General features: G+C 45.3%; 1 protein-coding gene across 1 annotated transcript in view; it reads left to right on the top strand.

Moving 5' to 3' along the window:
* Positions 1-13,793, top strand: part of ABCB7 (ATP binding cassette subfamily B member 7) — an 85,965-nt gene that overhangs the window by 8,741 nt on the left and 63,431 nt on the right. Inside the window, exon 2 of the mRNA XM_015810772.2 lies at positions 4,346-4,423. Coding sequence (XP_015666258.1) covers positions 4,346-4,423 — 78 coding nt within the window. The remainder of the gene's footprint in view (positions 1-4,345; positions 4,424-13,793) is intronic.

Here is a 13,793-nt window from a genome sequence, read left to right as displayed (position 1 = left end):
CTCACCTACATCGTCCACAAGGGACGACTCGGGAACTCAACTCCTACCTCGGGCAGCTCACCTATCCCCCTATGCCCAGGGGAAAGGTATCAAGCCGTTTGACAGCTGATGCAGGCTGTCAAAACGGCTTTTACGCAGAAACAGGCGGGAGCAGCAAACAGCTGCGTCCAGCGAAGTCGCCTGCCACCGGAAGTCTCCCATATATAGCTTATATAAAGCATCTATATATCATGCCTTTTGCTCTCCTAAAAATCATTATTAAAGCAAGTAATTGGTAGCCTTGGATGAGTTGTCCAGAAAAACGAAAGTTTAACTAATTAGTCTTGGAATAGGCTGTTTTGGGCTCTGTGGCCTTCTTGCTTGTCAGACTGGATGTTATTTGAACCAGTAATGCAATAAGTAGGGAACTAAGGAGTATCACTTTCTGCATTTTCTGTAATAAATTCCTCACTTATTAGAAAAATCCTATTTAATTTTGCAAATGGCAAATTAATCTTAATCCATAGAATTATCTAGGGCTATGTGAATATTGCAGGCTATACATTCTGTATTAAATAAAAGATATTAATACAGAATGCATTGATATTACTGATGCAGAATGAGATGTATGTGCCAATTTGTATGTGATTTCATATGGAAGAGCATGCTTGTTCTCTCCTTATGGCTGGCAGTATCATTATTTATGGATGTTACCTATTTGGACTGAGCTCAGTTTATTGTAAATCAAATAACAGACAAAACACAAATCCCCAAATAAAAATTTAAGTACAATAAGTAAATTCCTAGATGATAAAGATGTAATATTTGATGTTTTGAAAGATTTGAAGCCAAGGTTATCTAAAACTTTAACATAGTTGATCATTCATTCTTATATGTTCAAATAACATATACAATCTCATAACTTTTAAACAGTTTTCTGATCATTTTCATAGCAATCACTGGCTAGTATTTTGGACTACAGATTTGTCTAATATTTATTTAAATTATTGTGTGAAACCAAGCTTGTCTTAGAAGCCAGGGTTTATGGCTTAATGCAGGGGTATCAAACACAATTTCATTGAGGGCCGCATCAGCATTGCGGTTTCCCTCGGGGGGGGTGTGTGGCCAGGGTGGGTGCGGCCTACTGGATGGGCGTGGCCAACTCTACATCATTCGCATCAAGGGGGCCTGGGCAGGAGTGGGACAGATCTGAGGGTCTCTGGCAGAAGCGGGTGGGACCAGGGCAAGTGCCAAGGCATGGTCCAATGGAGGAGCCTCACTGTTCCTCTCAGGCCATGCGAGGAGGGGCTCGGTGGTGCGGGCTGCCGGGAGCCCTGGACAGCAGAGGTCAAGTGCCCAGCCTGGCCCTTGAGCACCCGTGGCACCAAGCCCAGCCCCACTTCCCCAAGGCAGCGCCCAGCTGCACTTACCTCCTCCTCAAGGCTGCTGCTGCTGTGCTTGCTCTCCTTACCCAGGTTGCTCATGATGGGTACCAGGGCAAAGTCAGAGGGAGGCCCATTCCCTCTCCATGGGAGGAGACCCGGCTTTGTATTCAAAGCTTCCTTAGCAATAGGATGGGAGACCCCAGGATAGGCCAAGAGGAGGGGGTAATGGTGAAAGGACAGCAGGGCAGGACTAAGGCAGGACTTCCCTCAGACCCTCCCTCTCCTTCTTTCCTTCCTTCCTTCCTAAGTACAGAGTGATGGGAAAATATTTGAGATGAGGGAGGGAGAAAAACAGGCAAGAAACGCAGCTGGGGAGGTGTCACTCTTCATGAGGAATGAAGAAATGCACCATCGCCTGGAAGTGGCCAGCACATGGCCCTCACCTACTTCACATATCGTAGATGGCCATCACAAAATTGTACATTGGTTCCCGGCCGGCCTGGGCCAGGGCCAAGGCAGCAGGGGCCGTTCCCTCACTGTTTCCAGGATGGCTTCAAGGGCCACATGAAACCACTTTGCAAGCCACATCCGGCCCCCAGACCTTGTGTTTGACATGTCTGGCTTAATGTGTTGTGTGAATCCAGCCAATTGTAGTCCTTTCAGCTGTCCATGCTGAACAATTGAAATTTCTTCTGTGGGAAATTATGGCCGTTAGTGGATAAGAGAATAAGTTCCATGTCGTACCCATGCTGTAAAAATGTTGTTGAATGACAGCTGTAAATAAAATAGGTGAGCCAGTGTTCTCTCAGGTAGCCACAAAGATAGTATTGCCAAGCCTTCAGTTAGCTTTCTTGGCTGCTGACCCATATAGTTGTGATTTACTATGCTGCAGGCATGCACACCCCTTTTATTTTCCAAGAATGCCTCTGTGGGGCCCAAGAGCTTCCTAGGAAACAAAGATGATGGTTGAACCTTATATTCTGGTCTTCCCACTTAATTATTTTTTTATTTTGTTTTTAAAGGAGATGGAAGAGTCAAGTGAGAAGAGAGGAAAGAGTAATGTTAGCCTTGTTTAAGTTTTAAAAGTGAAAGTCTCCAAATACTCCTGGTATATTGGTAGATGTAGCACACTACTTTACTCCTTACTTATTGTGCATCTTCTTATTTTAAATGTTTAAAAATCTTCTCTTAGAGCACAAGATAAACTAGTACGGGCTTTTTCAGATTAAAAAAAGACACTTTGGAAATAGTATAGGTGATGAGTAATCTTTAATGTTTAAAATATTTGAAGAACCAGTTATGCTATGTCAGATGTTTAGTCTTGAAAATGTTCGGTAATCCAGCTGTGATGATAAAGGGACTCACATTTAAGAGATCCCATAGTTTCTGTTGACAGTTTACCTTTTTTTAATTGATTGATTGGGGATCTTTTACCATGCCATAATGGCGTTACCTTGAAAGAAATACTCTGATTTTTAAAGCAAAAGGTCTAACTGATAGTTGGAGTTCAGGCATCTGAGCTTATATAGGTTTGTGGGAAAGTATACAGGTGGTCCTTGATTTACAACCACAGTGGATACCAGAATTTCTATTGCTAAGCAAGGTTGTTGTTGAGCAAGTCACACCTAATTTTATGGCCTTTTTGCCATGCTTGTTCAGCAAATGGCTGCAGTTGCTAAATGACTCACAGGAATCCAGCTTCCTCCACTGACTGCGCTTGTCAGAAGCCGGCTGGGAAGATCACAAACAGTGATCCCATGACCCTGGTTGACTTGTGATCATTCAACTGCGGGGAAGCGGAAACCATGCATGCAAAGACCAGCCATACTTTTTCCAGTGCCATTGTAACTTTGAGTGGTCACTAAATGAATGGTTGTAAGTTGAGGTCTACCTTTAATACAAATGCACTGGAAATTAAAATTAGGATTCCAGGTGGTCCTCGACTTACAACCGTTCGTTTAGTGACTGTTCAAAGTTACAATGGCACTGAAAAAAAGTGACCTGTGACTAGTTTTTACACTTACAAGCATCTTTGTACCATCTCCATAGTCGCGTGATCAAAATTCAGACACTTGGCAACTGACTCATATTTATGACGGTCACAGTGTGTCCTGGGGTCACATGATCCCCTTTTGCGACCTTCTGACAAGCAAAGTCCATGGCGAAGCCAGGTTCACTTAATAACTGGGTTACTAACTTATCAATTGCAGTGACTCACTTAGCAAGTGAGGCAAGAGAGGTCGTAAAACGAGGCAAAACTCACTTTAAAATGTCTCACTTAACAGCGGAAAGTTTGGGCTCAATTTTGATTGTAAGTTGAGGACTACCTGTATCTAATATATTTGACATTTCACGGGGGTCGTCAAGCAAGGCTGTCCGCCATTTTTTCCCCCTTTTCCGGCGGGTGCCTTACCTCCCTTGGGCTGGGCCAGCTGGTGGTCGGCCTGCTCCGTCTCTGCCGCTTGCCAGCTACGTCTCGGCTGGCGCAGGGGGCGGAACCACGCATGCGCGGCGCTCCCGGGCAGGGAAAGTCCTCGACTTACGACCGGTTGGGTAGTCCTCGACTTACGACCGGTTTAGTCCTCGACTTACGACCGGTTTAGTCCTCGACTTACGACCGGTTGGGGTTGCAGCATTAAAAAGGTTGAGAACCACTGGTTTATATACTTGTTTAGCAATGCTCCACCAAGACTTACTTCTTGTGAAAGGGGTGGCTATATAAATTTAATAAAGAAATAATATGAGGTAGTAGAAATACTAAGAGGAACAGGCAGAAAATTGCCATTTAGCTCTTTAAATAGTTGATGCGGTAACTTACCTACATTCCCCAACCGTTTTCATATTTTCTTTTGGTTCTTTTCAGAAGCAAATGCTCTTTCATTGTACTGGATGTGTCTCTGCAAAATGGCTGGAGTGTTTCAGCTGTGGACATTGTGCTTTTAATTATTACAGCCTTGCTTTTTTTTCTTTTTTCTTTCCAGGTTCCACCAATTTTAAGGCGACCCACATGGCACAGCTCGGGGAAATGCTATTCAAGGCAACTATTAGATGCTGCGAAGGTAGTATTGAGCAATCTTTTCTTTTTCTCTGCTGAAATTCTGCTAATGAGAAAGACTTGTAGACTCCAACTCCGAGCTTGGCTGCAATTTAGGTCCTGCTTTTTGCTTAATCTTTATAACTCTACTTTCTAGCTCCAAAAAACTTACATTAAAAAAACCCAAAACTTTCTTAGAGAACTATTTCTGTAAAGCTTCAAGGAAATGTTGTAAAAATAAAAACAAGTGGGCAGCAACAAAGTTTGTTTCTAGTATAGGTTTCACTTTGGAGGACACCATCGCGGCAAGCAGCTGAAGGATACGTTTTATGAAAATGTCCCAGGTTTATAGAGCAGGGAGTGGCCAGGTGCACCCATATCAAGCTGACAAGCTTTCCAATTGTTCTTAGAAACAAACAAAATCCACAAGTCTTTTTGCAACCCTACAGAAATGAGTTGCTGCTAGTTTGGGTCAGTAGTCCAGACTTTTATTTTGAGCCACCTGTCTGAAATGGTCTAGGGCAGTGATGGCGAACCTTTTAGAGACCGAGTGCCCAAACCACAACCCAAAACCCACTTATTTATCGCAAAGTGCCAGGACCGCATCAGCATTGTGGTGCCCTGGGGGGGGGGCGGCAGGGAGGCACCTCTGAGTGCCATCTCTGACACGTAAAAAGTGGTGGCAAAAAAATGGGCCATTGCGCTGCAAGGCGCAAAAACAGCTGCCGCCACGCCACGGGGTGCAGATACAAGGCGCTGCACCACGCAAGAATGGGGCAGGGTTAGTGGGTATCACTCAGGCACTAGCCCCACCCCATTTACAGCACGTGCATGCTTGTGGCCCCCATGCACTTCGCCTCCTTTGTGCTGGGTGGGGCTCCTGCTCCGGGCGGCAGGGGCGGCCTGATGGACCTGCTGCTGGCAGCGGTGGCGCGTGTGCCAACAGAGAGAGCTCTGAGTGTCGCCTCTGGTACGCGTGCCATAGGTTCGCCACCACTGGTCTAGCACAGGAGTAGGCAACCTTGGCTCTTTTATGACTCGTGGACTTCAACTCCCAGAATTCCTGAGCCAGCCATGCTGAGGGGAAAGGGAGAGGTTTCCAAGCTGAGCCATGCTGGCTCAGGAATTCTGGGAGTTGAAGTCCACGAGTCATAAAAGAGCCAAGGTTGTCTACCCCTGGTCTAGGGTCTCCTGTTTGAACGGGGCTGGACTAGAAGACCTCCAAGGTCCCTTCCAGCTCGATTCTGCTTCTGATTCACTTTTGATTACCAAAGCCAGACTCAGAGTGCAACAGGTCTGATCATTGATTCAGGCCTTGTAGTGCAGGTAGTCCTCAACTTACAACCGTAATGGAGTCTGCCCATTATGGTCGTAAGTTGTGACTGTCATAAATTGGCTCACAACATGACAGGACCTGATTTTATGACCTTTGGCAGCAGTTCAGCAAAAATGGCAAACGTTACGTGAACGCCTTGCTCGTTAAGTGTATTCATTGTTTGCTATGTGTGTTATAGCTGAAAACCGGAAATAAACCCTGGTTTGGGCAAAAATGTCATAAATTGTGGCCCTGTGAATGTGGGCTGGTTCCTGAATGCCTGAAATGTGGTCATGTGGCTACGGGGAGGGGGAGTTGGGGGGAGCAATGGCCATTGGAACTTTGGAAGTACTTTTGGGGGAGGATCTGCTGTAATTTTGAACTGTCACAATGGTCAAGGACTACCTGTAAATTACCAGCCAACCAGAATCCTGGTTTGTAGTAATACCTCTGAGTGCATGTGAAATGCCTTTCCTGTACACTAGGCATCCCCTATCCAGAATGATTGGAAAACAGACTTCCTAGTTTGCCCATTTTAGAAACTGAACACAAGCAACATCCCTTGTACACAGCATCTGAAGTGGGCAGCCCCCCCCAGTCAGTGCTTCCCAAAATCTAGAGTGTATTCATTAGAAAAAGGCCTCAAATAGTAGTTCCACAATGGGCAGACGGCTTCGCTAACTGCATCTCGTGAGCCATGTATGGTGTCCCAGCAGGCCTCCTATTTTCCCAGTGACCAGCAGAGCTGGGCAGAGTTCTGTTCAGAAGCACACTGAGCCTAAGAAATAAGCCCAAGGCCAGCCATGAAATCTGGCTGCAAATGTCCATTTCAAATGCAGTTTTTAAGGGATAACCGCTTGTCAGTATTCTTTATTGTAAAGTCCCAGTCTAGGTAGTACTGAGGCTCAGATACATAGTGTTGAAAATAAGGAGCAAACCTACATATCAGTATTTTCTTCTTCAGCCTGGAATGGGGAGCAGGTTTAAAAGGTGATGTCAGATCTTCCAGAGTCCTACGAGGAGAAGGGCGGGATATAAATCTAAATAATAAATAAATAAATAAATAAATAAGCTGGGGGGAAAAAAACCACTCCATCATCGGTAATCACCTGTACAGCCACACAGGCAGTCCTTGATTTGCAGCCGGTCATTTAGCAACTGTTCGAAGTTCTGACAGACCTACCTAGGAGGTATTTACAACCCAGATTCAAATTTCCAATGATCCCCCCTGATGGTCACATGACCATACTTCAAGTGCTCAGCAACCTGACTTCGTTTATGGCTATTTACAACATCCCACAGGCATGAGACCACATTTCATAACGTTTTTGCCAAAACCCAGCATTTACTTCTGAATTTCAGCAAAACCACACCATAGGGAACCATTGGTTTGCTTAAGCACCGCTGTGATTTGCTTAATGACCACCACAGAAAAGATTGTAAAATGTAATTGACCTGTTTTACGACTGTCACATGTTTCAACCGTGATGGGTAGGCTCCATTAATGTGGTAATTTGAGAACTGCCTGTACTCCCTACTTAGATTATTAGGTCATGCACAACTTGTACTCTTGAAAGTAATAAATGAGAGCCTTTAAGCTCACACTCCCAGACTGGAAAGGAATTTGTCTTCAGCATCTAAGTGAAATTTTCCACTGCGTTCACAAATATATTCCTAGTTGTAGATCCAGCGTACAAATGATTATTTTTCCTTCCTTTATTTTTTATTTTGTTTCTTAAACATCTCAACTGGAATAAAACTATGTAATCTGGTTAATATTTTGCTGCTGAGTTCCTGGAAGAGAGAAGCCACTTTGTGGAAATTAGAACTCACCTAAGAACATTTAGGACTAGGAAGGAGAAGTTGGAGCCTTGTAAAAGTAGTCAGCGGCACAGGAGAGATTACCTGAAACAGGTCAGAAAAACTGGCAGCCCCCTTGATGCTCTCAATCAAATGTTGACTTAGCACTAGCACTTAGACCAGGGGTGTCAAACTGCCCGCCTGCGGGCCAGTTTCATCATACTGAAGCCACGCCCACCCCATTGCCGGCAATGCAAAAAGTGTTGTGACACGTCACATGATGTGGCGAGTTTGACACCCAGGACTTAGACGTACAGCAATAGCACTTAGACTTATATACCGCTTCACAGTGCTTTACAGCCCTCTCTCTCTAAGCGGTTTACAGAGTCAGCCTATGGCCCCCAACAATCTGGCTCCTCAATTTACTGACCTTGGAAGGATGGAAGGCTAAGTCAACCTTGAGCTAGTCAGGATCGAAGGAATTGAACTCCTGGCAGTGTAAGCAGAGTTAGCCTGCAGTACCGCATTCTAACCACTGTGCTGCCATGGCTCTTAAGGCACTTAATTCACACAGCATGCTTAACCCTGAATGACGGTGCTCACATCATACGCTTTGCCCAAAGGAATAATTCCTATTTTGATTTAAGAATGTTTTCTCACACACCATATAAAGATAAAGGCTGCATCCCACAACACTGTAAACCCATTCAACTTCACTATAGCCCAGACTAGCATGCAAATATATTGTCACCTTCCTGTGCATCTGGGAGGTCCAGATACAGGACATTAATTCAGTAGATGTGGGCTGCATTGCCCAATAAAAATGTCCATTTTTTAAAAAAAGTAGACCTATCTCATCGCCCTTAAAAGTAATCACTGTGTAGGTGGCTTTTAAAAGAATAATTATGTTTACTAGCAGAAGGGACTTCCCTGCACTTTTCCTCCTGTAGTTTCTTCCTGAAAAACCTGTCCTGTGGGGTGAAAAATTACAGAAAATTGGGCAAAGTCAGTTTAGATTCCAGCTTGTAAAAATTTCAAGACAAGGAAGTAAGTACAGTTCTGGGCAGCTGTTCTTAAAAGGTTTTGAACATGTCAAGGACAATATAGAACAGATTGGAATTTAGGCAAACTATACATCTTAATATATATTATATTACTACTACTATTATTTGGTTTTAAAAGAAATATAGCATAATTCAATCTACTATTTAATATTTCCTATTTTTAATGCAGAAGTCTAAGGGATTATGCAAATTTTTATTTTACATACTGCATTAAAATGATTAAAGAATCCTCATATATATAGTCTTTAATAATGTGAGTCTTCTGGAGCGCCCTTTGTTGTTATTGGGATCTTTGTTTTGTTGTGTTTTTTTTCTATTCATTTTTTACTGTGGAAATTTGAATTAGGTTATTTGGTTTTTATTATGTTGCTAGCTGCTGTCAATCCTTGGATTCTATGGTGGTATATAAATTTAAGAAGCAAGTAGCAAGATAAATAAGATAGATAGACCAACAGCATTGACTCACATAATGCATATAACTTGTTATGTAGCTTGTGATCTTTGCTCAAATGCTTATTAATAGAATGTTAACACCATTTTCTTTCATTTTTCTTCTTTCCCTATAACCTCCTGGCTCCCCTTCTTAGAAACAGAAGCAATCATGTTTTCTGTGAAGAATGGTTGTGAATTAATGCTTTCTCACATTTTATGTATTTGCAAGCATTTAAGTTCTTCATAAGTGCTTTATGATGTTATGTTGCTCACCAAATTGCTCTTTGGTGTTCTAGCATAATAGAGATATCAAGCATTTTCTTTGAAGCCTAGATGCACTTTCAGAAATGACATTCTGAATACATCATTTTTTAAAATCCAAAAATAGAAGAGCTCAGGGTAACAATAAAGCAAATAATGTGTTGTTAGTTCATTTGATTTCAAGAGGTACACTGTGTGACAATTACACAACCATGAGGATGAGGTAAGAAGTGGCAGAAGCTGCAGCTGATTCCATTTCTCCCCAAAACTGCTAGCTTTATCACCCAGTAACTGCACTCTGCTTTTGCCCTAAATGCCCTTTCACCCAAGACTCAAGAGAACTCAACACCTGGTTCCCATATGTGCATGCACACACGCACACACACCGATCTCATAAGGGTTCTGCTGCTATATGCCATCCACATAGTGGGCTGTATTTAATAGTTAACATGCTTTGACATGAAGATGTCTGTAACAGGTTAAGAAGCAAGATTTTGGTTGCAGTTGACTAGATCAGGGGTAGGCAACCATGGCTGGCTCAGGAATTCTGGGAGTTGAAGTCCACGAGTCATGAAGGGGCCGTAGTTCCTCCATGCTGGCTCAGGAATTCTGGGAGTTGAAGTCCACAAGTCATCAAGGGGGCCATAGTTCCCCCATGCTGGCTCAGAAATTCTGGGAGTTGAAGTCCACGAGTCAAAAACAGCCAAGGTTGCCTACCCCTGGACTAGATGTTCTAATCTAATATTCCCCATGCAGGTAGTCCTCAATTTAACGACCACAATTGACCCCAAAATTTGTTGCTAAGTGCGATGGTTGTTATGTGAATTTTGCCCCATTTTGCGACCTTTCTTGCCACAGTTGTTAAGTGAATCACTACATTTGTCAAGTTTGTAATGTGGTTTTAAGTGAATCTGGCTTTTCCATTGACTTTGCTTGTCAGAAGATCACAAAAGGGGATCACATGACCCTGGGACGCTGCGACCGTCATAAACATGAACCAGTTGCCAAGAGTCTGAATTTTGTTTGCATGACCATATGGATGCTGCAACGGTCGTAAGTGTGAAAAACAGTCATAAGTTATTTTCTCCAGCATGATGAGTGTAGAATCCACCGGTAGGTAATCTCAGCCTTCCTGCTCAGTTGAGACTAAGTCAGAAATCTGCCACGCCTCCTTCTGGGCTGTACCTTCCCAGTTTTTTACTTAGTCTCAGCTCAGCAGGACGCAAGTACTTTGGCTCCTCTGGTTAGACTAGGTTACTTAGCTTTGTTGGTTAGTTAATTGCATAGTATTTCAAATTCAGATTAAAAAAAATACAATTTTTTTCTCAATTTGGTCTTGATAATCCGGCTCCAAATTTACAGGGTTGCAATTGTTAAGCTTTGGCTTCAGCGAGCCTCACAGGCTCCGCTCGAGCCGATCGTTGCAACTGATAGGCTCCAGCTTCAGCGAGCTTTGCAGGCTCCACTCGGGCCAATTTCCACCGTTTCGGCCTCACCGGAGCCCGATCAGCTCAGATCGGACTGATTCCTTCAGGACCCTTAACTAGCGATTCCTGTGGAGCCCGTGCAACTGGACAGCCTCGCCGAAGCGCGCCGTCGCCGCAAGGCCCTGTTTGATCCTCCTGACGCTCCGGATCGCAGCAGAAGCTGCGCGACAAACAAACTGCAAGTTTTGGCCATACTGAGGCCTCGAAGCGAAGGGGACAAGCCTCTAGGGCTGCTGGTTTAACTCAACCAGGGCCACCCAGGTCTGGGTAGGCCCGGCAGCATTGCAAATCGACCGTTAATTTTGGCGCGGCCGCCATTTTGGGAGCCTCGTACGGCTCGGCCGCCATTTTACAAGGCCTATTAGACTGCCTGCTGTATCCAGCCCAGACCCTTACCTTGCCCTGCTGTAGCAGGACGGATTGGGGGGACACATCAGCCGCTCTCCCCACCAGTGGACTGCGGTCTTCTCTATCGTTTGGGAGAGATTAGAGCAGTGGGCGGCCGCCATTTTGTCTGCACACAGACGGATTTGACCCACAATATTGCAAGGCCCTCTGATCATCCCAGATCTACACCACAGGGCCTCCTGGTCAGGGAACCCCCTTCAGTCACCCTTCCCTGTAGGAATTTCACGCTCCATCCTCAATTTCACTTCAGTGAGGGGGAATTTTGAGTAGACTCCACCTGTTCCACTTAGTTGTGTGGCACTGTGCCGCAAGGCCTCACAGGCAGCTCTAGAGAACTGACTGGCTGTCTGTCATTGCTGTTGCACAGAGCGTGGGATTTCCCTCTCTGACAACCAGGTCTGCGTACTTATTCTTCCCCCCACCACTGGATATCTCCTACCCGGAATATCCAGGTGGCAATGGCAGACAGTGCAACTCCTCAGCCATCACAGGGCTCTGTTGCTCCCTCCGCACAAAAAAAGCGCAGATCATCTGAATTGGAAGCGGGGGGGGGGGGAAGAAAAAATCAAAGGCAAAGGCCTCTGTCAACGCTGCAAATACTGTATATTCTTGCTTTGACAATATGCAGAACTGTCTGGTATTTTTATAGTTAAATCAGGCAACAGTGAAAGGGGAGGAGAATAAGGAACGCCCGGGGAAAAGGAACCGGAAGTGAATCACATCTTCCAAGTTAATTGAAGATGTGAATCATGACCCCAAAATAGGGGAGGGAAAAATGCCTGGAATGTATGTGCAACGGAAAAGAAAATCAGATCTTAGCATTCCACCATGCCGTACTGACATCTCTGTAACCTTAATAAAGGCTTTTAGGTTAAAAAAATGCCTGAAAGTTCTTTTATGTCATGTGTCTGATTAACAAAACACTTAAAAGGACTTTCAGGCATATTTTTCCTAAAAGCATTTATTAAGGTTACAGAGACGTCAGTACAGCATGGTGGAAATGCTTAGGTCTGGCTTCTCTTCCGTTACGCATATACATTCTAAGCATTTCCCACTCCCTTATTTTGGGGTCATGGTTCACTTCTTCCAATCAACTTGGAATTTGTGATTTACTTCCGGTCAGGCTATCCTTATGCTCCTCCCTCTTTCCCAGTTGCTGGTTTAACTATATATATACCAGACAGTTCTGCATATTGTCAAAGCAAGAATATACAGTATTTGCAGCGTTGACATTTTAAGTGTTTTGTTAATCAGACACATGGCAGCCTCATCCACCAAAGAGCCCTCCAAGCTGCTGAGCGAGAGGCCTCGAGGAGACATCAGGCGCTGGAGAGGGAGTTCTCCAGAGCTCAACGGCTCATCTCCAGTGAAGCAGAAGTGGTTCCCCCCGTTTCACTGGAACGCTCACCATTTAAGCCTCAATTCGCGCCTCCCCATGATGCCCCTAGGGCATGGTCTCCTCAGGGGGAAATTGAACAGGTCGGTCCCCCTCTCTCCTCGCTACCAAGCACCCGGGGAGATTTCCCCTCCCCCACAGTACAACAGGGACTGGAGGCCACTTATACCCCTACAGCAGCCGGCAGCCGTCCCTCGGACCAACAAGACATATGGTCGGACCAATTTCAGGCCTTTATGCATCACGCCTTTGCGCAATTTATGGCCTCTTCCATGGGTCAACGGCCCTTGTAGATGCCCCCTCCTCCCCCGGCATCCCTCCCTCAAACAGGCCCTGCCCTGCTACCTGGTTCGGGCATTTCAGATACATCCTCAGATAGGAGAGGAGGGATCCGTGGATTTGGAAACGGCTGACATGCCCATGTCAGAGGACGAGGAGACTGCTCCAGCCCCGACATCGTGTCTTTTTGACCCTTCCCTATTTAAATCATTACTTCTGAAGGCCTGTACCACGGCCAACCTCACTCCTGAACAGGAACCCAAACCATCTACCTCCTCCTTCCAGGACTCGAACCCTTTATTCTCCGAGCCGGTAGTGGAGGAGAAACAAATCCCATGCCTGACCTTCTTCCGCAGCACAGTGGAGAAGCAGTGGTCTTCGCTGGGCACTCTTCCTTCGCCCAGCGGGACTGAGAAAAAGCTCTTCAATGTCTCTTCTTCCTTTTCTTCCCTCCTGGAGGTGCCAACTGTGGACACTCCACTGACTTCCCTATTTTCTACCTCCACCATTCCAGGCGACATGGCAGAGGCCTTGAAAGCGGAGGAAAAGAGGTTTGAGTTTTCTCTCTGTAGAGCTCACCAAGCCTCGGCATGGGCAATCAAGGCGGCTACATCATCGTCTTTTTTCGCCAGGTCGTCCATCATGTGGCTCCACGAACTCCAGGCCCTCATTCCTCCTGACCAGGTGCAAGCACACCAGACATTGGGCAAGTTGGTTGCAGCGTCCGAATACGTGGTGGATGCGTCGCTCCACTTTACCAGGTACTCCGCCAGATCTATTGCAGCTACTGTCTCATCCCGGAGACTGCTATGGCTGAAACAATGGCGGGCTGACCTGAAATCCAAGTGGCGTCTATCGACCGCACCGTATAGTAAAACACACCTCTTTGGCCCAGTCCTCGAGCCGTATCTCATAGAGGGAAAGGACAAACACAAGATACTTGCACATCCCTC

This window comes from Protobothrops mucrosquamatus, unplaced genomic scaffold (genome assembly GCF_001527695.2).
Source record: "Protobothrops mucrosquamatus isolate PMUCROS unplaced genomic scaffold, P.Mucros_1.0 scaffold19, whole genome shotgun sequence".
NCBI classification, from domain to species: domain Eukaryota; kingdom Metazoa; phylum Chordata; class Lepidosauria; order Squamata; family Viperidae; genus Protobothrops; species Protobothrops mucrosquamatus.
The sequence above is the reverse complement of the archived record's forward strand: the minus strand, read 5'-3'. Positions and strand labels throughout refer to the sequence as shown.